The sequence below is a fragment of the Amblyomma americanum genome, chromosome 2 (genome assembly GCF_052857255.1).
Source record: "Amblyomma americanum isolate KBUSLIRL-KWMA chromosome 2, ASM5285725v1, whole genome shotgun sequence".
In the NCBI taxonomy this organism is placed as follows: domain Eukaryota; kingdom Metazoa; phylum Arthropoda; class Arachnida; order Ixodida; family Ixodidae; genus Amblyomma; species Amblyomma americanum.
Window position 1 is genome coordinate 99596035 of NC_135498.1, and position 24631 is coordinate 99620665.

Genomic DNA, 24631 nt, shown 5'->3' on the forward strand with positions numbered 1-24631 from the left:
GGCGGATAAACTACTTTCATAAACGGATGTCAGGCGGTACTTGTTGTGGAAACCTGTTTTCCCCCTCCATTTCGACGCGGCCGACCATCTCCATCGGTGTGCGTCAGGACAGCTCCGGCTGGACGAGGAGGGAAGTATGGGGGAAAGGGAATGGCGACTGTAACGCCACCTCGTAGGTTACGCGGAATTCTGCGGGACCGGACAGAGCTCTTCGGGATCCGGCCAGCGTTACGAGCGGTTGGAGCCGCACGCTCTCGTCACCTTCGAAATATATCCACAGCAGGCGCACGGGGATCCGTTGTGCCTTGCCGCTAGACTTCTGGTTCCAGACAGCGAAGCGAGCGCAGCAAACGCGCGCTTTGGTCACCATCCCCGGCAAATGCTAGGGGACGGCTTTGCCCCAAAAATGCGGCGCGCACGGGAAAATCCGGCCGCCATTGTCGGCGCATACAAACGTTCGCCGCCGATACCTCTGAAGTCGCGCCCCTGCCCCAGCCGGTAAGTCGGAGTCCTTCTTACGTAGCCTTCTACTTCCGAGGAATGCATCGTTGATGTTTTGTAGCTAGCTGGCCCGCTCTGTGTATTAATTGCAACTGTAATAAATAGCATATGAGTGACCACACTGTGTCGTCCCTTCCCTTTTTCCCTCGAGCACGAACCCCATCCGCGGTTAGCGAGCGGGAACACTGCATTCGCGGAGTGGGAGTGCGGCAGAGGCGGAAGGGTGTCCCTCGCCATATTTCCACAATGGCGTCAAACGTGTGGCAACCTTTTGGGACGAGGGACGACAGTCAGTTCGGTTCGTGGAATGCCCACCCGGATTTGGAACAGCGTTAGGCCTCACCCGAATTTGGAGTTGCTAGCAAGGCTAAGATGCTTTCTTGACAGCGAGATGAGCGTAATAGCATCATGGGAGAATTGTCGCGCATGCTGCGCTTTTGATGAGCACTTCATTGGTACACCTTTGGAAGGTGAACAAACAAGGTCCGTAGATGGATGCGAGACCGAGACGTCCACGGAGAACAGCAAGCCAGAAGCGAGTGAATGCGGAAGCCTGAAGGGGGGCCCGATTTTTCTTGTACATAGTTGTAAATATTCTCTGTTCTGTCTCTTTGGCCCTGGGAGCCGGGTGCCGTAATCAGCTGATTTGAAGTACAGTCGTGATTGCAGGAAAAGCACCGGGGCGCTGCGACGCCGCGAGAAGCGGTCGGCGCCGTTCGCGTTAGGGTCACCTTGGCAGAAACGTATCTCCTCGTGGCATCGTGTTCTAGCTGTTGTCCTTGGCCCTTTGTTGGCATCGGCAAGTGTCAGAGCGAGTAGGCCTAAGGCTCTTCGGGAGCTGCCTGTCGCTTTTGGGAGGACACAGTCGTACCGTGGCACAAGCACGCGCAAACGGGTTTGCTTGTTTTATATTTAACGTCGCCAGAGCCGAGAGGTCTCGCTCAACTACAGAAAGCTGACTTTCTTCCACCGTGCTTTGTTCGAACGAACTTAGTATTTTGGGGGTGCGAAGCGAATTTATAATTTTGCGGAACCAGAGACGCTAATGCAATTCAAGTGAGCTTAACATCACTATGCCGGAAAGCGAACCGCGGATTTTTGGATGTGCTTCGACCGAAGAGAGCCAGCTACGTTCAATTGAACCGAGCGTTTGGGCGATGGCGGATAGGATTGTTTGGCACTTGCATTGCTCTACATTTGTCCTTTGCCTTTCTCCCTCGAGTACGAACCCCATCCGCGGATAGCGAGCGGGAACGCTGCATCCGCGGCGTGGCAGTGCGGCAGAGGCGGAAGGCTGTCCCTCGCCATATTTCCACATTGTAACCGAGTGCTTATATTGACAATGAAAAAAAAAAACACTGGCATCAGAAAATATTTCTTCATAAGTGTAGCGGCTGTGTTCTAATTATTGCTAGAAGAGCCATGGGGCTCATTTTGAAAAAATGAGTTCGTTAGATATGCAGAAAGCTTGAGACCATTTATTTTCGTCAGCTTAAATTTCGTGAAAAGCCTGACAGCCTGTCTCCTTGCGCTACCGAAGCATGACCCCATAACTATAACAGTGTATAAATGCAGTCTCAAAGCTAAGCACCTGCCATGAAGTTTATGTGAATACGAAGAGATAATTGAAAGAGGACAGAACATTCGCAACGCTCGGGGCGAAAATACAGTGAAATAATTTTTTAGAACATTATAATCAGCAAAGTTCCTATATTGTCAACGTGTAAGATAGGAGCAGATTTTGCGAAGACAATTTTCGCAAATATATCAACGAGTTGTCGCACCGTGTCTGGATGTGAAGATTTTTATGTATATGAAACAAAGCACTCGCAGTGCGATTGGCTCAATCTGTGCTTTACTGAAGGCCCTAAGCACTAATATATGTGGTAAAGAGTGCCGGTTGATGAATTGTAGAAAATATAAACGTTGTATTTTTATGGAAGTGTACAGGCAGGAGAGAAAGCGGTGAGAAAGACATCGACAACGTTTAAAAAACGGCTAACGTGGCTTAAGCTTCGCTACGAACGCGCATATTCTCGGTTTAATTAAGCGTTTGCAATGCGGATTTTCTTCACTACTGGATTTATTTTCTAAAATATTCCATTTGCACTTGTTTTATTATAGCTAATAACTGCATGTCTCTCAGGTCTTGATTTTAAAAAGAGCGGCATAAAATTTACGTCAGTTCGACGAACTCCGGCGTGCGAATTACATAACGAAGAAACAATTTTTCTGCAATTCAAATGTTCAGATTAGTGCGATGCAAGTGCACGTTAAAGAACCGCATTTGGTCGAAGTTTCCGGAGCCCTTCATTACGGCTTCCCTTATAGCCTGAGTTGCTTTGGGAGGTTACACCTGCATAAACCATGTTAATATTACTCAATGAACTAGTTAGCCATTACATTCGCCGGGTCTGTTAACGTTACACCTATAATTTTTCTTTCCATGGCTCGCTGCGCTGTCCTTAACTTAAGCTGAACCCTTTTCGTTAGCCTCCACGTTTCTGCCCCGTAGGTGAGTACCAGTAAGATACAGCTGTTGTACACTTTTCTCTTGAGGATAATTGGTAACCTGCTATTCATGATCTGAGAGAACCTGCCATATGTGTTCCACTCTATTTTTTATCCTTCTAGTTATTTCCCTCTCGTGATCCTGATCAGCTGTCACTAGCTGCCGTTAGTAGACGTATTCCTTTACCACTTCCAGTACATCGCTGCCAATAGTGAACTGCTGTTCTCTTGCTAGACTGCTGAACATTACTTTCGTTATCTGGATGTTAAAGACCCAACATACTGCAGAGTGGGTGGGTGATGTGGGTGAGTACGGCAGACTGGGTGAGGGAACAAATGCGTGTTATTGACATCCTAGTCGTAATCAACAGGAAGAAATGTGCTTGGGCAGGCCACGTAATGCGAAGGCAAGATAACCGCTTGTCCTTAACGGTAATGGAATAGATTTCAAAAGAAGGCAAGAGTAGAAGGGGGCAGCAGAAGGTTTGGTGGGCGGATGGGATTAGGAAATTTGCAGGCATAGGGTGGGCGCAGCTGGCAAAGGACGGGGTTATCGGGAAAGACGTACATGAGGAAGGCCTTTGCTCTGCAGTAGGTGTAGTCAGGTTGATGATTATGATGATGATGATGGTCATGGCGACATCTGGTATGATGGTAAGCAGTTGTTTTTTCGTACTCAAGAAAAAAAGCACCTGAGCATTGCATAGCATCGTGTTAATTCCTGTGTGACCGCACTTCGATGCTATGACACGTTTGTGTTTAACTTGTCCATTGTTTTCCTTGTGTCCTTTTTCTAGCACCCATCAAATAGGTGCCATGAAGGTGAAGGTTATTCTTCTTGGTCTTGCCTTATTTGGTCTGCTTGCATCAGGTAAGAAAACCTAGAACGGAAATAACCATATTGGTGTAGTATTAATATGGCTGTACTGTGATTGATCACACATACCACTCAGGCAGTGTCGAAGTTGAGTTGGCGCAGAAATGCAGGAGCAGTACGACCATATCAAACATACTGCTTAAAGACAATAAAGGACTATATAGTGAGAGGACCCACAGACCAAAGCAAGCAAAAGTACTAAATATCATAACAGGATTGGCATACCTTCTATAAAACCTACTCCCATGTGTAAACAGTTTTATGAAGAGGTATGTGTGACACATAATTGCGAGTGGGAAGGATAATTTTTTTAAATCACATTTTTATCGAAGCGTAGAATATCGATTATAATTATGAAATTTATTGGGGAAACGACTGGAAACTTTGCCCTTTTTCGGAACTTTGCAGGCTTTCATATTGCTGACGGCAGTACTTGCTGATTTGCACGCATTTCGTGTGAAATGAAAGCGTTTAATAATTACTTCCCTGTTCCTTCAGAATGCCGAGCTGCGACTGTCGAGCTTCCTGGTGATGAGGGAGGGGCCGTTGGCCAGGAAGTTGATCGCCACAGTGGAAAGGGCCAGGATGTGGAGGGCCGTGTTCCTATACTGGTTGACGCTGAAGCCAGGGCCGCTGCCAAGGAAATTGATCGCCACGGTGGTGGGGTCGAGGATGTGGAGGGCCGTTACCCTCTCCTGGGTGAGTCTGAAGCCATGGACGCTGCCTTGAAGGGTGAGGCTGAAGCCAAGGACGCTGCCTTAAAAATTGACCACCACGGTGGAGGGGTCGAGTATGTGGAGAGCAGTTACCCTTTCCCGGGTGAGGCTGAACCCTGGGACACTGACAAGGAAATTGATTGTCTCGGTGGATGGGTCGAGGATGTGGAGTGCCGTTACCCTCTCCTGGGTGAGGCTGAAGCCATGGACGCTGCCTTGAAGGGACAGGCTGAAGCCATGGACGCTGCCAAGGAAATTGATCGCCACGGTGGAGGGGTCGAGGATGTGGAGGGCCGCACCCCAGCAACTGCGTAAAATCACTCTGTGGTTGATGGTCGTGAGCAATTCGGCGTCGCTGCGTCCGAAGTGCACCACATAAACTAAGTAAGTCCCGGCTGCACTGTGAAGCAAATGGCTGCAGCGGAGAAATTTTTATGCACAATTTGAGCAACAAAGCTGGAATAGCCGGAATATTTCAAGAATTACTCTAATAATCAGCCACATTTTGGACGAGTTAGTGAGATAAACGAGAAAGATTTCCGTCGTCTTTTTTGTTATGCTTTGGCTGAAAGCGCTAACCGTGATTCATGAAATATGGGTAATTAACCGCCCTCGAGGTGGCTGCACGGAAATATCTGCTGCTTTGTTCTGTTTTTCCTTCAACAGAGCGTGCTTCACATGAAATACTGGTTAATCAAGAACCTTTGTGTCTTTTTTCGTCGTTAAGTAGCGCAGTACGGCCACAAGATACATTCTTTCTGTCCGCTTCGGTTTACATGGACCGCGAAATGAACGCCATCGTGAGCTTGTACTGTCTGCCTGTTTAAAATTATGCCATTCCGCGCATCTACTCTCCCGGTCAATTTCGAGCGGATGATGGTCTCTCTCTCCTTCCGGGCATCAAAGAGATTAACTGCAATTGTCACCACGGTGGTGTCATTGGCGTCTAAAAATTCTACTTAGATATAGATACATTCTCGTATTATTCATCTGAACATACAGCGCCTGCGCTATTTGATGAAGCATTCTTGAAAACAACAGCGCAATGAAAAGAAGAGCGAACGCTGCTTTTTTAATTCTTGATTTTTCTTTTCATAAAGCGAGGGTGAGGCTTAATTTCCTGAACTCTCACCGCTGCCGCAGCCAGCTACACATTCTTGGCCGTCTGGTCTGCACTTTTGAGCACGACCAAACTTCGTAAAATATGCGCCATGACGACTTCCCGATTCCTATGTCAATGAAGGAAACTCGCAGCTTCTATCGTCTTTGTTCGTGATTTTTTTTCAGTCTGGTTGAATATCTCGCCGACATACCGCGTTCAGGAAAACTGTTCGATTCACCTAGGCCCTTTCCCGGCTCTACCGGCAAGCTTGGCTCTAGTTGATGACCACGTCAATTACAATTTATCCAATTTTGACACATAATTCTCTCCTCTCCTTAGTACTGATGTCAGCGGTCACGGGCTAATACTCTGCTACTGCTATGCGAGGAACAGCAGGACATTGAACGAATCGTTGCTTATGCCCGCCGCTCTCTTGGCCATTCAGCGAAATTACTTCATCACGGAAATCATGTGCTCTGCTGAAAGCTTTTGTTGGCTGCTGGCAAACTTCGCACTTGACTGTTCAGTTGATAATTCGCAATCATCACCCATCGCAACGCCCTATGTTGGCTTTATTCGCTAAAAGGCCTCATCGGCTGACTGAGCCGTCGGGGTTTTCCCCTGCTGAAGTATTTGCTCTCAATGACATAGAAATTCGTGAGGCTCCAACACGATGCGGTTGAATTTTGATAAATAAAAACTCAAGTTATAGCGAAGGACAGAAAAACGAGGCCCATGAAATCATTGAAGCAGTCAACATACTACCGTTAAAGGACAAGTGCACAAGCAAGCCTTTTGTTTCACTATCAGAGAAATAACTTGCCTAGTTGACACGAAATTCGAGGCATTAGCCATGCAACCCTCCCAGCAGTCTACTGTTTTTCGCATTTTCTTCACTTTGCTCACATCCATCAGTAAATCGATTTAAAACCTTGGTCCTTTTATCTCTTTAATTTTTTTTGCCGTGGTATTTTTTGGCCTTTCACCTTTTTATACCCTTTATAGTTTTTAACTTTCAAGATCATGTTTTTATCACCGTTGATCTTTGTTGGCCGTTCATCTTCGCATTCTTTAATTTCTTTCTTTTATGTGTTATAGTAAAAAACAGTGTAGGTTGTTCCTTGCTTGTTGGCACTTCATTTTAGATCCTGAGCTATTGTCCTATCTAAATTGTTTTCCTCTGCTTGTGCATCATTGTCCCTGGCAGGAAACTCTATAAACGCGTTGCACGTACTAGTTTCTTTCGATAAAAAGATGAAAGTTCACCGCTTCTGTCCGTTTCCTTCATTCTTTCGTTGTCCTCTTGCTTTGGTTCTTCTGAGATCATGGCTTACCAACTAGCCCAACCACAATTGTTGCACGAATTTTTTCGTCACGCTGTGCACCCGACTGACTCGAGTGAAACCGATGTTGTCCTTGTTACTTCGCCATTCAGACTCCTTAACATCACCGTGGAACAGTGCCATGACCCCTCAATGAAGGCATCGACATTAATGCATCCTTACGACTACATTTGTCCTCCTCGACTGCTCTCAGTCAGACGTTCCTGATTTGCTGCTTGTCGCCCCCTGCAGCTCTGTACAGCCGCCCTGAAGGAGCTCCTTCACTGCCACAGCTACCCACCTGAGCTATCTCACTGTAGCGTGCGACCGGCTACGCCGTGTTTCTTTTGGCCTGACTCGCACCGTAACTTACGACACAGCGTTGCCTTCGTCGCTGGTGAATTAGCGAAAAACGACTACGGAGAAGCAGAAGAAGGACGAAATGGACGAAAGCGCTAACCCGTCCATGTCGTCCTTCTTCTGCTTCTCCGTAGTCATTTTGCGCTCTTCCCTCAAATATCATGGAAGACCAACTAGCCCAACACCATGTGTTGCTACGTTGCCTGCTGCGTCTTCTCACAGCGCAAGAAAAAGCCACCTACGGTAGCTGCTGGTCCCCTTACACATAATCACATTCCGCACTAAGGCCTTCTGGCTGTTGTGACTTTTGTTCGGCAGGCACCCTGCGTTGCCTTTGGAAGCAGCTGTTACCACCCGTTTCCAACTGAATCATACAGTACGCACCAGTTGACTTTGCACTACGTAATCTTGGGCTAAACGCGTGCGCCTCCCTCTCTCCGCCACAAACCCACCAAGGTGTGTTTATGAACGCCGGCATGAAGTCCAGGTGCCTACGGGCAGCTCATATTCTGGCGGTGTTCATTCTGACATGCCGCAGCCTGAAAAACTCCTCCTCCCTGTACCTTCACTCTTACTGCGTGCTGCTTCAGATGACCGATGTGACCTGTGAAATTGCTAAGGTGCGTTTCTAAGGTCATCACAAAGTATACTGGGAAATCCGTCTGCTAACGCTACTTGCAGTTGAAAGTTTCTATTCATGTTCGCTGCCTTAGCGGGAGCCGCTGCGTTCATATCGCTTATTCTTCTAATTTATTCGTACTTAATTTTTTCTTACTGCACTCCATCATCGTAAGGCCAGCGCGACGTTGACTCTGCCCTTCTTCATGCGAAATGCAGCCAAAATAATGACCATGATACGAGGCTTACTACGTTTACACCGGGCAATGTGTTGAGCCGAGCTATGCGCACTGTCGCATGTATGGGTCCTTTGATAGCCCACTGACAGGTTTTAGGCGCTGTGGGGAAAATGCATCTGCCTGCTCAACGGTATATGTTTCTGCTCTCCGAAGTGCGGCGAAAAAAAAGGAATTCATAACGACCGTTGGGTTAAACTATCTCAAACGCATGTGAAACACACTGAGGCACATATGCACAAGATCCAACCAACGCAGGCATACTAACCACTACAGAAGACATCTGCCTATCGAGATTCTCAGTTTATGCTTCAGGATACGCATATACGCAACGCGCGCTTATCTTACGATGATGATCTGCAATGAGCCATGTCGCAGCACAAATAAATTGGTCAAAAAACGATGCCGACGTGCACGGAGGCTGCAGTGCAACTGGCAAGGAATCGGAGAGAACTGAAACCGGAAGAAGTTGGAAGACGATTTTCTCATGATCCTTTTCGTTGACTTTGGAAACGCGCCTCACCCATTGTGCCGCTTGGCTGTCAAATGTCGACCACTTCCCTCGCGACCGCCGTTGTTAACGATGTCTTGCTTTAAGTGAGCCTGACAACAACTCAATCCAGTTTTTTGTAGCAAGGGAGTAACTACTCAGTGGCATCGACCAAAGCGCAGCTTGACGGCTGCAAAGGAATGCTTAACAGTTTTCTCAGAAACATCGCGGATAACGAACAATTCCTCCTGGTCCGGGGTTCGAACCCGGGACCGCCGCTTCGCCAGAGCAGTCGCTCTACCAACTTAGATAACCAGGATGGCAAGCTTATGGTAGGGCGAGAGCGAATTGATCAATGACTCGAAGTGGGAACAGTGTTGGTCAAATGTTTAGGGGAACATTTAAACATTTGACCCACACTGTTCCCATCTCAAGTTATTGCTCAATTTTTTCTCGCCATACCATAACATTTCCGTCCCGGCTACCTCAGTTGGTAGAGCGACTGCTCCGGTGAAGCGGTGGTCCCGGGCTCGAACCCCGTACGAGGACGAATTTTTCTACCACTGCAAAGTTTCTGAGAAAGCTGTTTCGTCTTTCTTCGTTGAATTATGGCTACGCTGGGGTGGATGCCAATGAGCATTTACTCCGTTATTACAAAGCTACTCCCTCTTGGGGGATTCCCCTAAACATTTAACTAATTCAGTTTTTGTGGTTGGCGAATTTCGATTCGGTGGGGCCCTTTTTGGCTATGCCGATGTTTCTTCATCATCGAGGTCTTCAATCCACATGTTTGAAACCTGTGATTTCTGCAGCTAAACTGATTCCATGATCATCGCTTGGAAGTAAAAGGTCAATCAATCAATCAATCAATCAATCAATCAATCAATACTTTATTCAACATCATCAGGATGTTGGGTGCGCCGGCAAAAAGCCAGTGATGAGGCTTGACGAGGCCGACGCACCCTACAGAGGCAGTTTGGTAGTGACACACATAAACAACAAAAGAAAGAAAGAAACCAAGTTGATACAGAGAAGATCATGGATTAACATTCGAACATTTAGGGCATGAGGTAGTACAGTTATCAATCAGTTGTTCGTCAACTCCGATTCATCATTTAATAAATGTGGGAGAGTGAAGCGCAACATTTGACAGCCATAATTTGTGCGCGTCCTAGGTAACAACCATTTCAAACTTGTTCTAGTTGAATACATAGAATGTTTACACTGTAATCTTGACAGCTGTAACATAAAACATTTTTTTTAATGACGCTTGCCCTGTATCGTTTGCGAAGTAATGTTTTGTATAACTGAGGAAGTGGGATGATGCCTAGTTCTTCACAAATTGGTGCAGAATGTTCGAGTCGAGGAGCGTTCACAATATTTCTAACAGCTTTCTTTTGTAAACGATGCAAGCGGTTGATGTTAGTGAAAGATGTGGTACCCCAGACCAGTAAACAGTAATCAACAACAGAAGAAAAAAGTGCGTTATACAGCATTTGCTTTGTATGCTTTGGCATAAAATATCGCAGTCGACATAAAATGCCAACGGCCTTAGACAGTTTGTTAGCCACAAGGTCAACGTGATCGTTCCAAGTCAAATTTTCATTAAAAAGAACACCAAGACTTTTGACAGTTGGAACTAACTGAATGGATGATGATCCCATCCTAAGAAAAAGTGGTGGCAATAAAGTCAGTTTATTGCGAGGTCTAAAAAGCACTGCTTTTGTTTTTTCAGTGTTTATGTTTAAGGAGTTAATTTTGGACCATTCATGTAGAGAGTGTAAGCAATCTGCTGCTTGTTGCTCAAGATCTACCAAGTTTGCGGCTCTGAAAAATAAGGAAGTGTCGTCTGCGTAAATGACATAACTTGGATGATTGCTTATGCAGACAATGTCATTGATGTAAAGGAGGAAAAGCAGGGGCCCCAGTATACTACCTTGTGGAACGCCTGAAAAGATATGCAAGGCGTCTGATAAACAGTTGTTTATTAACACCTGTTGCACACGAAAGCCTAGATAAGATTGAATTATTTGAAGAAACTTGCCGCGGAAACCATAGTACTCGAGCTTAGCTAACATTATTTTATGATTGATGCGATCGAAAGCTTTAGAAAAATCGACGAAAATTCCTAGCGTAAGTAGTTTCAGCTCAAATGATTCTAAAATAAGTTCTTTTTGGGTTAAGAGCGCGGTTTCAGTAGAAAAATGTTTTCGAAAGCCATGCTGGCTGGGATTAATAATGTTATGTTTGCTGCAAAAACCGTTTATTCGTTTAAACAGTATCTTTTCTAAACACTTTGAGAAAACAGGTAGAATAAAAATAGGTCGATAGTTTGACAGATGATGTTTGTCTCCACCTTTATGAATAACCGCAACTTTCGCAATCTGCATTCTTTTGGGGAACACTGCTTGCTCTATGCAACAGTAAAAATATATTCCAGGACTGGACTAACGATATCGGCTACATGTTTGACTGGTAACATTTTCAGGCCGTCAATATCATGTGCCTTACTGTTGGGCAAGGCCAGGAGATCATTTCTGATTTCATTCGCGTCGGTAGGTGACAGGAATGCACTAGAAACAACCCTATCGTCCAGGCATTGCACACTCATTAAATTCCCATTTTGAGCTGCTTGAGACACAAAGTAATTGTTGAAAGCGTCTGCTAACTCCTTTCCGTTCACAGGTTTGTTGTCGACCAAAATTTCGGACACGCCAGTAGGAGTTGTACCTCGATTTAAAATTTGATTAATGTTGCGCCACACAAGATCAGCCTTTTTAAGCAAGTCACCGTTGAACAGTTTTTCGATGTACTCTTTTTTCGCACGACGAAGGAAGGACGTAACTTGGTTCCGATATGTTTTAAATTGTTGAAGGTCATCCAGTGACCTAGTTTGGACAAAGCGGTTGTACATGTCTGTTTTCCTTTTTATCATCTTTAGGCATTCTGTGGTTATCCACGGTTTTCGTGCTTTCCGGGGTTTTTGGAAGGTTTCGTAAGGAAAGTTTTCTTCATATTTAGACTTAAATATTGTAATGAACGCATTATAGGCATCATTAGGATCGGTTTCATTGACAACGACACTCCAGTCAATATTCCCTAGTGCAACACGAAAGTGATTTAATGTGGTAGGATTAATGCGCCGGTATTTTATTACAGTTGAACTACATTGTTTTTTAGACGTTAAAGAATCGACTATCAGGTATATGGGCAGGTGGTCGCTGATATGAGCAGTAATAACCCCTGATTTCAAACAATCAGCTGGAAGATTGGTGAAAAAGACATCGATTGCCGTCGCTGCCTGCAACCGAGTGGGCTCTTTTATAACAGAAATAAAACTATTGCACTGCAATATGGACTCAATTTCTAGTTTGTTGGTAGAATATGAGAGCAAATCTACATTGATATCCCCGCCTAGAACAAGATTAAGATTATTTTCTGTTACCCATTCGAGGAATTCGTCAAGAAAGCTGCTAAAATTGGAGAAGTTGCCTTTAGGCGGCCGGTAGATAACTGTGAAGATATTTCTGCCATTGCGCACGGAGAGGATTTCATAGTCATCATGAACGTAAGTAAAGTCGGTGACAAGGCTGCAGCTCAGATCCTTTTCTATCGCTATCATAACACCGCCGCCGCGCTTGTCAGAGCGATTCACTACGTACGTGTTGTAGTTTGGCAAGTCCAGTGCTTCACATGTGTTTTGATACCAAGTTTCAGTGATCATTAGTATATTGGAACGAAAGTTAAGTGTGGAAAGAAACACTTCAAAGTCATCAGCTTTGTTGCGCAACGATTGAGCGTTGATGTGAATGAACGACATTTTCTTGCTCACAGTAGGCGCTATGGATGTGCTAGATGGTCGTAAGGACGGATACGTTGTCTGGCCCGAGAGAGAAAAAAGTGGCTCCATTGTGGGTGCGGAAAAGCAGTATGCCTAAGAGTAGGAGCCAAACCCCTATGAAAGCCGATCGAGGTCACATGCTTTGGACACCACTATCGCCGATGTGCCGTCAGATTTCCGGACCAGTATCTTGCCGTTACTGTGCCAGGCGTATTTATAATCGTGTTGTTTTGTCCATTCTTGTGTTTTTTGCAACAGTTCTCGATTTCGTTTGGTTAGGTTCTCAAGAATATGCACGTTGTCATTTCCATTCCCGATCTTTTTCCTGCTTTCCCACCATAGGTCACGAGTTTTTTGTTTAGAGAAGCGGCAGATAATAGCAGGGACCTTACCCCGCCTTGACGGCAGCCGGTGTATTGCATCCAGGTCGTCATCAGAAAGTTGCGGAAGCTCAATCCTTGCAGCGATAATGTTGATTTTTGCCAAGAGGTCTTCTTTATCTGTTTGAGGTATGCCGTGGAACTGTAAGTTGGCTCGCCGATTTCGCCATTCTAATTCGTCTAGCTGGGCTATTAGCGGTTCAGTGTGTTCGTTTTCTTCTAGTTTTTTGACTCGGCTCCTGATGTCCTTTATCGCGTGCTCGTTTTTATCAACACGATCCAGTAAGTTAGTCAGTTGATCGGACATGAATTGAACAGACTGCTCTAACCCTTCAACTGTCTGTTTCAATGGCATCAGTGTTTCCAGTTTGCGATTGATGGCTAGCAACATTTGCCACATGTTCTGCATGCTTGGCTCCGTGTCTGCTTTTTCAAGCTGTTGGTTTTCACTGTCTGGTTTCCTACATTTGGGGCATCTCCATGTTTGTCGGTAGTTCTTTTTTTTCAGTGTAGTTTTTGACACGCCAGCGCACTCGCCTACATGGTACACAGCTTTGCATTCACTGCAAGAGAGGCCATCTTCGTCCTCCACCACTAATTGACACGTGGGACATTCGTTATCGTTACACATTGTACACCTGGCAGCAGCAGCAGCAGTGAGACAATTGACTAGGCTTATTTCTACTGTGAAACAGATGAAACACTAACCTGTAATAGCACAGGACAGCTATTAACGAGGTGTCGTTGTGGCCACTGCTGCTGCCAAAGTGATGTCCAAGAGGTGCTGGGCTGGTTTTATAGCTGTTCTGCCGACGGTAGTGCCGACTGCCGGATCGTTGATAGCAGGCCGCAATGATTAAGTCCAGGCGTAGTAAGGGCACGTGTATTGGTATTCTTCCGTGGTCATCCGGGTGTCGTAAGGGCACGTGCACTCGGTGTTATCTCCGGAACGTTGTAGCTGGCATTCCAAAGGGAATCTGTAATAGCACAGGACAGCTATTAACGAGGTGTCGTTGTGGCCACTGCTGGTGTGATGGCTGGTGTGATGCAGCCTAGGCTGTGCGACCCGCGCACAAAATTCTTTGTCAACGCACAAAAATTTTCTTGCGAAATCAGCCGATGATGGCGACGCCTGTATTGTATTTTTCGGTTGTATTTATGTATTACAACAGCTCCGTTTAAGGTGAAAACATACGGTCTTTGCAGTTGGAATACGGCAATGCATCGATACTCATTTTATAAAGGCTGTGCCCTAAATACACGTTCACAGGAGAAAAAGAACGTAGAGACGATAGGATAGAACTCTTTTTTTTCCTTGTGAATGTCTATTTAGCGCACAGCCTATCAAAAATTAACATGTACTTACTAGCCCGTCAGAAAGCCTTACTGCTGCATTGATACAGGCCAACTTTAATTTACTGTCCTTATAGCCCTACTGCGCACCTGGTCTCTTTCCATCTAGCACTGGCAGGTTATTGCACGACGTTTGTCATAAAAAATTCACAAGAAGAATACGAGCGTATAGCGCGAATGTGCGTGATAGCTGTTTTGTGACACCAAATAATATTTGACAACCATGTTCTGTTTTACTGCGACAGCGGTTAAGCATCCCTTTCCTTTGCTTTCTCGTCGTAGTTGCACCAGTAGTCGTAGCTTTCCACAAAACCCGCGCATGCGTTCCATGTAAACCGCTCGGAGGGGGGGGGGGGGGGTGATTTACCATGGAAGAAGGAGGAATGCGTAAATGATTGTTGTCGGTACCATCGGAACCATCCGCAGGGTGGTTACTGTGGAAAGAGGAGTGTGTCGCGAGAACGAAAGAATCCTCAAGCAGCGTATGGTGGCCATCGAAGGGGAACAGTAGGCGAGAGCGTAAAAAGGAACAACTGATGGGTGGTCGCCACGGGACCCACCCGCAAGGAGGAGAGTATGGCGACCCACCTGCCAACCGAGTCAGAGGGAAGGTGGCGCTACATTGAAGGAGATAATAAGTCCTATCTCTGTAATACAAAGATCAAGTTCTCGCGCAGCGTGCCGCTTCGCCCCGGCTCTTCTTCGCGCGCGTATTACACTCAACATATTTGTATAGTACATAATCACATTGCTTACTGTTCAGTACAGCCGTTCATGTGGGACTTTGCTAAGATGTATATGCCGTATAGTAGAGAACGAGCTTGATTGTTAAGCAGGACATCAGGGTGAAAGCCGAGTCTTCTACCTGGTGCCACGCTTAGAAAGTTTGCACGGTTGTCATTTTTTTTATATGTTATAGCATTGCGCCAGCCATTCTACAGCTATTTTTCCTGTGCCTCATTGCTCGGCTTCGGTGGAGCATGCGCATAAAGTGCGCCCGATTTCGCTCGAACAGTAAAATATCAGAACTTGCCGCTGGTGTTGGCAAAAACTTACAGAGCGCACTTGCGACTACTTACGTGCTCTGAATGCGGAGGTTTGCATTTGGAGTGTTCGTCTGCGAAGATAGCTTACTATTTCAATAAATGACGTGTCAATACGTCAGCATTAATAAAGGATCTTCTTCATATGCCAAAGTAAAGAATGGTGTTCCCCAGGGGTCTACTCTCGGACCGCTGTTGTTTTTAATCTATGTAAATAATCTGAGCAGCATAACAAACTCCCCGAAAATAATTATGTACACAGACGACAAAAACGTTTGTTTTGTCAGTGATTCACTTATTCAACTTCAATATGATGTTAATCAGTACTTAAATCTCCTATCGAGCTGGCTTAACAGGAATAACTTGCAGCTGAATACCAGCAAAACAAAGTACATGATATTCGCACCCAAAAATAAACCAATCACCACTATTATTGAGCTTAATTTTCATGGTGACAGACTAGAGCGGGTTAATCTTAAATATTTTTGGGTGTGTGGACACCTTGGGAAACCTTGTCATGGAATGTTCACGTGTGGAAACTGGCGGCCGATTGTAGTAAGTCAGTAGATTGTCTTTATAAACTAAGCTCATTGGTACCTCAATGACTTTGAAGATCGCTATATTATGCGCTTTCCTACTGCAGAATGTCTTATTCCTCGCTAATCGGGGAAGAACCACGCAGGGCTATTTTCATAAGCTGATTACTGTAAAGAAACGAGTACTGCGCATATTTGAAAACTACCACGGGCAACAACAATATTTACCGACAGATCCATTATTCAGAAAGTATTCCCTGATAAAGGCTAACCAATTATACTGTTATAGGCTCTTGAAACATGTGCAGAACCAGAATCTTTACAGCGCAGCAAACTCCGCTGCGGAATACTGCTTCCGCACACATAGCAGGAAAATTCCTATTGTCAGGACAAATTACGGTAGGCAACACCACCGTTCAATAATACCGTCTCTACTAAATCGCACTGAAAAACTACTTGATTTCAGCAAGCCAATTCCCCAAAAGTTCCTTAAGAATGTAATATTGCAAGAAAACATTGAATTCATTTTATTTATTTTTCTTGCGCTTTGCTAGCATTTATGGCCTTTCAGCGTTACTTGTTTTATCCCTTTTGTCCCCAGGGAATCAATTATTCGCAATTGCAGTTCTATATATTTCTGATGCCTGTCTGCTGAACTGCAAACGAAGCAGAGGCCTTTGTCAAACTTCTTGCCTTCTGCCTTTGCTCTGGTTTCTGTAGACACGAATGAAACAAATATATTGAAATGAAATGAAAAAAGAAAACGAGAGAGCTTACTACTGTAATGCAGTGGGCAGCGAAGCTGATCTGTTCGCGCCTCTTGAATGGAAGTTGATTCGTTTCTTCATTTTGCCTTCTATCATTTATTGCCGCTGGCCACAGGTCAGGCGCCTCCGTAGTGATGGTAGATGTCGGAGCTAGCAAAAATCTTTTCCTTCCTTTTGATTTCTATTTTTCACTTTATTTTCGAATTAACAATAAAGACGATATCCAACCCATTGCGAAAGTCTGGCAGATCAGCTCGCGGGGTGTGTTATATCATTTTGTTGGCAAAAAATAAAAATTGGTGATGCGCTTTATTTTTTCTTTCTTTCCTGATGATGTAGGTACTGCCGATGACGTCATGAAGACATGTGGGTTTTCGGACCGTCTGGCATACACAACGACACCGCCGGATTTTCCACTTCACGAGCCATATAATGTTTTCGGATCAATAAACAATGAAGCACGTTGCAGCCAAGCATCGTCCGCCGTTTACTGAATCATCCTCTTTGCAAACAATTAAGTCAGCAAGGTCTAGAGTGGGCCTGCCGAGCGCGGTGGTTATGAACTGGATTTTGTGATCCGTTGATTGTGCGAAATGTAATAAACTGTAATAAACCTGGAAGCGTGATTGAAAAGTCCACTAACCCATGGAGCCAGTTATGAGCGTCTTGAACTTTTCCATCAGTGCAAATTTACGCAATGTCCACTGGCGGCTTATATTCGAGTGCTGCGTTTCTGCACCAATGTTGTCAACGGCCGCGCATACTGCTCTAGTGCCGTGTAACGTATATATGAGCCCCACATCTCTCTCTCTCTCTCACTACCGCCACATTGATCAAAGCGCGATTATTAGTTTTATAGCAGTGTTTCCCAATGAACAAGACGGTGAACAATGCACAGCGCGAGAGTGCGTCGCAGTTTAACATGAGGCGGGTTAACATAGCCTAGTGCTCTTGCGCAGTGGCCTGCGAACCTGATCTGTTCGCGCCGCGGCTGGCGTAAATCCTAGTTATAGATATTTATTTGACATATATTTTTTAATTTCGCAAAACAAAAAAACCATAAACATCGCAACATCTTGCTCGGGGTTTACCCATCAGAAAGTGATTTCACGCTAATAAATAAAATATCGCCGCGACTGCCGCCGTCGTCTTCAACTAATACAGGTATCGCACTTATGGTAAGTGTTACAAAATTTTATTTTCTACTAATTATTATATTTTGACTTAATAATTTTTTCAATTCCTGTCATTATTATTATTATTATTACTAATTTTGAAATCAAAACTCTTATCCCTTTTCTGCTCATGGGGAAGAATCCTCCGGTGCTGAGTTCCCGCGTGCTTTTCTTTTTTATTACCTGAGTACAGGTGAATAGCCACCCCATTCTTGGCCGACCTCCCAGTGCGGGTATGCGCCATCTTTTGATAGGCTAACAACAACAAAAATATACACACTTTGCGCTCCGTATTGCACAACGTCGTCTTCATCAACTAATACTCCTATCGTCGCCGGACGTGACGACGGCCCAGCAAACCAAAGCCATGAGCCAACCAGGCTAAACGCATGTTTTCACACGTCTACTCGGTCAAACTACGTTAAAAAACCTACCATTTTTATCTTCGTCTTCATCAAAAAGCTTATTTAAGATTTTGTTTAATTGCGCACAAGGAATATTCAAAACTTCATTGCAGGTGCATGCGCAAAAAGACTAGCAGCTGTTCTTCTAGAAGGATTACCTACCATCAACCAATGGCAAGCGCTGTCCACCAATGATCTGTGGTGGTGTAAGAATCGCACATGCAAAAAACAGGGTGGGGCGAAGCCTATACGCATTCAATAATATATTGAACGCGAATATGAACCTGGAAAGGTGTTTCACAAACCATTGATTTATATGAGTGGGATAGTAGCTATGGTTAGTGAGATATAAATCGCGAAATTTGCTTCACTTCGGCTTGCTGTTGTTGTTGCCTCTGAAGTAATGGCATATGCCCACGCTGGGGGATTTGACCTCCGAGCTCAGTGGGAACATGAGAACCGCAGTGCTGGTAGCAACAGGAATCCTGCAGGACCTATCCCAGTAAAAAAACATAATAGTATTTTCATCTGATACTGAGCAGTTAGCATAAAAGTGGTGTTACGGTGCCAATTTAGACCACTAGCACTTAAAGTGTTAAATCTGGTGGCTGTCATGTAGATTTCGCCGCTACTAGGAATTCAGACAGTCCTGCTCTATACCTTGGAAGGTAAAAAACCCCGTAATAAACCATAAAATTAATCGATCTTTTTAACGAAACAAAAATGTATGAGACTGAAATAATGGGCTGCAGCATATTTATGTTGTCCGTTCATTCGTCGGACTGATTTTTTGGGCGGGGGCGACAAGTTGGTGCCGGAAAAAGGTTTGACATTGGAGGCAAATTTTCGCTGAAAGGCTTCATTTATAGGCGTTATTTACATCATAATGAATAGGTTGCAATTTCTGAATATATTAATGCACCATTGTTAACCAGCTTTGCAGAATACAAGGACTCGAGTGCTAAGACATGCTGTCCAAGGCTTCTTTCTTTGATAGCGGCGTTAATTTGTGGGAAGGTCGGTAAGCAAAATGCATCCGGTATTGAAATGGCTGGAGCAATTATTGTTTGCAAAAAATTTAAAAAAAGCTTGCTGCATTATTATGCTTGTCGATTAGATGGGAGTAGAGTGTTTGTTTGCCTCAGATATAATTTCACTGCGTGAGTCGTTAAGTCCACTTTTCCGTGTTTTAGGATGTTGGCGCTAGCGTAACACCCCGCTACGCTTATCGGACAGCATGCAGTTGTTATGTACTGAGAATTACTTTATTCCGCACGTAGTACACGTAATGAACGTAGCCCTGCCGGAGATGGCGACCACACTATGTCACTTGGCGCGAACACGCAGTCCACGTGACTGTCCCACACCAGGGCTTGCCAGCGATTTGGCGCCACCCATCGACACAGTGGGGAGCGTTCACGTGTAGTTCCAGACACTCCGACTACGTGGCTGCACCCGTCCGCATCCGAAGACCGAAACCCGAACTTAATTACTGACACAACAGCAGTGACGTCATGCATATTATCACTTCAAAATATAACAGGAGTGGTCCACGCTGAGTGTTCCGAACACAGCTTTTTTGTCATGCGAGAGAGAAGATTGACGTCAGGCGAATTGCGGCAGAGAAGAAAGCAAATAATAGTGGATAATGAATACTACATGCTCCACCGTGAAACACTCTGCCTGAATGACGCTTTTCACAGTGGTAGCCACCTATAGAGCTTTAGATCTCTAGCTGTTAAGGCCAAGTTTCTCTGCTCTCATGTGAAGTGACGGAGGTGGTTCTGCCAAAACGTGCTTCTGCGAACACGTCATCAGCATGTGAAGAGAGCTTATTCCTCGCCCTGACTTCGTGATCAGATGGCGCAGTGTTGCAAAAGAAACGCCACTGTCACACGCCATGAAAAAGCACTAAAGAAACTATTGTGAAATATGTGGATGGCGCGGCATACAGCTTGTCTGCGCAGTAGGAGTCGTAGCGGTTATGGTAGAGACAGCAGCGGTGCCGTCGTGCGTCTGTAGCGTTGCTGGCGACCCACGCAAACAGCTTTGGCGCAGTTTCATGCTCTGAACGCTGCGTGCATGCGTGAGGACACTGCCTTAATCGTACGCTGGGCCGAACACAGCATGAAAGCTCTCGGTACGCTACCAACAAACGCGCTTCGCATCAAGATGCTAAAGTCAATGCGAACTCATTTTTCCGACCTTAAAGCACTCCTAGTAATCCCCCGCCGGCCTCCGAAAACTCGTCATACACTCATACTTGGGAGCATCATTCGAACAATATAGGACTGAAAAGGAACGCTGGGGACAACCTAGCACTGTTCACACGCATTACGGAAGGTGTAAGTGGGATTTAAATTTTTACTAAATATATAAGAGCAACCTTCTCAAGGTTTCTATCCGTTGGTTTTCAGAAAAACATCGAAAGTAAAAAAATGTTCAAATCTTGTTTTTTAACTTTCTGCCGATAAACATTGGCCAGGGTTGTCTGAGCCATAAGGAATATGTGGAGCGAAAAATGGTTGTTGAAGGCAATGTGCCACCTTTTGGGGATGCGCCCTAGGGTTGCTCATGAGCAGCTACAGTTATTGAACGTGAATTGACCAGTGGCAAAGGTGCCATTTTCCTAGCAGTTTTATTTTGTTGCTATGTACGTGTTAAATTCATCAGTGGCCTTCATCACTTTGCTGGTATAGTGATTCAGTTCGGTGTTATAATGGTAGAATAATTGAAATGACGCGTAACCGCGAAAATATTTTTTTCCGGGTGTTTAAGACAAATACACATTCGTCAGGTCTGGTGATGGAAAAACTACTGAGGGGAGGCAGTCCCTAAGGTAATGCCAACAGCTGCATTCAGTTGGAGTGAAGGAACCCAAGAGAAAAGCAACCTGAGCATTGCATAGCATCATGTTAATTTCGGTGTGAGCAAACTTCGATGTTATGACCCGTTTCTGTTTAATTTGGCCATGGTTTTATTTGTATACCTTTCGTAGCAACCATCAAATAGGTGCCAAGGACGTGAAGATTATTCTTCTTGGTCTTGCTTTATGTGGTCTGCTTGCATCAGATAAGTGAACCTGGAAAGGAAATAACCATATTGGTGTACCATTAATATTCGTGTACTATTATTGATCACACATACCGCTCAGGCAGTGTCGAAGTTGCGTTGGCGCGGCAATGCAGAAGCAGTGCGACCACAACAAGCACACTCCTCCAAGACAGGAAACGACCAGTAAGAGGATGTGAGGTGCACTAAAGATCTTCGGTGGATTTGTGAACGCGGTGCGTCGACAGTGCTGCGTCGGACAGCGGAGCGCTGCGCGTGCCAGCCCAGCGTTGCACGTGTGCGCGTGCGATGGGTGTGTGCGAGGCGACGGCGACAAAGAGCGTGGCGAGCATGAGGAGCGGAGAGCTGACGTGTCAGAAAACCGAGGTCTAAAGGAACACAACGCAGCGGAGAACGGCTCATTCAAGCGTGGAGGTGGCTGCCATCGGACGTTGGCTCCGTGCTGCCGTGACCTACCTTGTATCACCGACGCAAGCCTCCTGCGTTCCTTGCAAGCGTGGAGGCGGCAGCCGATGAACTGAGGGTCTGTGCTGTCGAAAGGCACTCTTGGATAGCCTGCTTTAATCCTCCGGCGTTTCGTGACGCCGTCGACGGGATCTGGCTACGATTCTGCTGCTGCTGCCAAGTTATTCGGGCTGCTGACGGGAGACCGCCGGCGTCTCCCTGTGTTCGTCTCTGCTCCTAATACCACCTGGCTCCCTTCGGCCGCTTCCTTCGACGCAAGACCTGCGACGCGTCGCATTACAACCACCCGCGTCCGCCCTGTCTGCAAGGCATCCCCGCTTCACCTGGAACGCTCAGTACCTGGCGAACTTTCCTTTATTTGTGTAGTGTTGTACGCGTGTTGAGTGTGTGTTTTTCGTGTTCTCGTTTCTTATCGGCTCTGGTCCTTAATTATATACGGCTTCGTTTTGTTTTGTTTGATCTATTTGTTCTCTTGTACTCTTGTTCGAATCTGCATGCGATAGCGATCCTCCTTTGGAAGGTCGAGGACGCGCTACCAATTCGCGACAGAGGACCGACAGACCCAAGCAAGCACGAGTACTAGATGTAACACGATTGTGATACCTTCCATAAAACCTACTCCCATGTGCAATATTTCCAATGAATATGTATATGTGACACATAATCATGAGACAGAAGCACAAATTTAGTTGTTCTTATCACGTTTTCATCTAAGCGTATAATATATTGAATATAATTATGAAATTTAGTGGGGAAACACCTAATAATTTTGTCCTTTTTCGGAGCATTGTTGACTTTCGTATTGCAGAAGGGAGTACTTGTTGCTTTCCATGCGTTTTTGTGAAGTGCAAATTTTTCTAGAACTCTGTGTATTTTAAATAACTACTTCCCTGCGGGTTCACAATGCCGAGTCGCGACTGTCGAGCTACCTGGTGGTGAGGGAAGGGCCGTTGGTCAGGAAGTTGTTCGCCACAGTGGAGAGGTTCAAGATGTGGAAAGCCGTATCCTTATCATCCCGCATGAGGCTTAAGCTAGGGCCGCTGCCAAGGAAATTTGTCGCCACGGTGGAGGGGTCGAGGATGTGGAGGGCCGCATCCCAAGCAACTGTGTGAATTCACCCTGTGGTTGATTTCCTCGAGCAATGCTGTGTCGCTACGTCCGATCCTCCCCAAATAATCAGAAGTCACGGCTGCACTGTCAAGGAAACGGCTGCAATGGAGGAATTTTTTATGCATATTTTGCACAACAAAGCCGGGAGAATTGAATAATTACTTTAATGGGCAACCATGTTTTTCACGAGTTAATGATATAAAAAAGAAAGATTTTCATCCCCCCTTTATTACGCTGTGTCGGAACGCACTAACTGTTATGCATGAAATATTGGTATTTAACCGCCTTGGAGGCGGCTGCACGGTGACATCTGTTGCGTTGTTTTTCTTTCCTGCAACGGTGTGTACTTTACATGAAAGACTGGTTAATGTAGAACGTTTGTTTTTGTGAAAGCGGAGCGCTTTAACGTCGTGGCCCGCACGAGAGCCGCTGCAAGATACATCCTGCTTAGCTTTCTTCCGTGATCCATTGTCCGTGTGAAGCTCCACACTCACCCGTCTCGGCGAATGAGCTTTAGAGCGAATTGGGAACGCTGAATCGTTGAATTTCTATTCTTTATTTTGCCGGTTAATTGCAAAATATTTGGGGACAGTTGAGATTCACCCTATGGGTATGACGCGATAGCTTTGTAGATGCAGCGGGCATCACCATTACGCAATGTTATTGAGAACTGGAGTAAAACAGAGATGCACAACGTGAGACTGCATTATTCAGAATAGTGCTAGGCGAATACAAAGAATGCGCGACTGACTGCGAAGCTGCCGCAACAGAAAACCGATTCCTTCCGACAAGATGACTGCCAGAATTCGGAGTGAACACGGACTGTGGCGAGCAGCGGTTCTGTCCCGTCTTCCGCTGCGTAGCCGCCGGCCACGGCACTGCTACAAATTTTTTTTTCTCAGTGGTGCTTCATGGTGAGCCTTTGTTCTGACGGCCGTCTATTGCTGCTGCCACTCCACCAACCAGTTTCGCCGCACTGTCAGTCCAGCCGACCTCCAATAAAACATCTTCTTGGGTATGCTGGCACATATCGATGTTGCTAAAACATTTAGAGCAAACACGCAGCTTTGGTTCGCTCTCGGCCAACGCCGATGAAGTCTCTTTTTCTGAGGCACGGGACCCTTAAGCTTTCGCTTGAAATACTCTTTATATAAATGCGTCTAAGGAAAGTAGGTGACTAAATGTACGTTCTTAGAAGAAATTAAAAAGCATTCCGGCATGCGCCTTGTACAGCCATAGAAACAGTGCACATATCTTTTTTTGGCCTGCAATTAGCAAGAAAGGGTCTTAGCCACGAAATAAACAAATTCAATTAACAAGTCGCTGCAACTAAAATAGACTCAAACTGAGCCTACCACAGCCTAGTCGCCGAAAAATACCTATAATCCGTGTTGCATACAAACAGAAGGCGTGGGCTTCAAGCGATAGCTCTATTAGCCGTGCAGCCTACAGGCAGCACGCAGACCAACAACACAGTGCAAAACAGGAACAAGCATATATAAGCACCCAGCCACACTAGCGCATGCGCAGAACTATGGTGCCATCACTATCATGGCTTTATAAATGATAAACAGCTTTCAACGCACGTGCCGCATTCCAGATACCGACACAAGAGCCGCAGTGCCGGAATTCAGTGCGGGCTGTCATTGCGCTTGCAATACGACCTCAGGGCAACTACGAGGCTGTTGTGTTTTTGGACGCGGCAAAAAGAACGGTTCAAGCCATTCCAGATTGAGGCGTGTGACAGCATCG

General features: G+C 45.5%; 1 protein-coding gene across 1 annotated transcript; it reads left to right on the plus strand.

Annotated features, from left to right (window-relative positions):
• Positions 1-241: 241 nt before the first annotated feature.
• LOC144121664 (uncharacterized) lies at positions 242-17267 on the plus strand. Its single transcript, XM_077654993.1, has 4 exons — positions 242-498; positions 3810-3883; positions 4388-4989; positions 16993-17267. Exons 1-3 carry the CDS (start codon positions 380-382, stop codon positions 4918-4920), a joined length of 726 nt encoding a protein of 241 aa, XP_077511119.1. The 5' UTR covers positions 242-379; the 3' UTR covers positions 4921-4989; positions 16993-17267.
• The last annotated feature ends 7364 nt before the right edge of the window (positions 17268-24631 follow it).

What these genes read in the sequence shown, in the direction of transcription:
- LOC144121664 (XM_077654993.1), top strand. Translation starts at nt 380, where the DNA reads ATGCTAGGGGACGGCTTTGCCCCAAAAATGCGGCGCGCACGGGAAAAT. An exon ending in TCGCGCCCCTGCCCCAGCCG is followed by an intron (nt 499 to 3,809) that starts GTAAGTCGGAGT and finishes TCCTTTTTCTAG; the next exon opens with CACCCATCAAATAGGTGCCA. An exon ending in ATTTGGTCTGCTTGCATCAG is followed by an intron (nt 3,884 to 4,387) that starts GTAAGAAAACCT and finishes CTGTTCCTTCAG; the next exon opens with AATGCCGAGCTGCGACTGTC.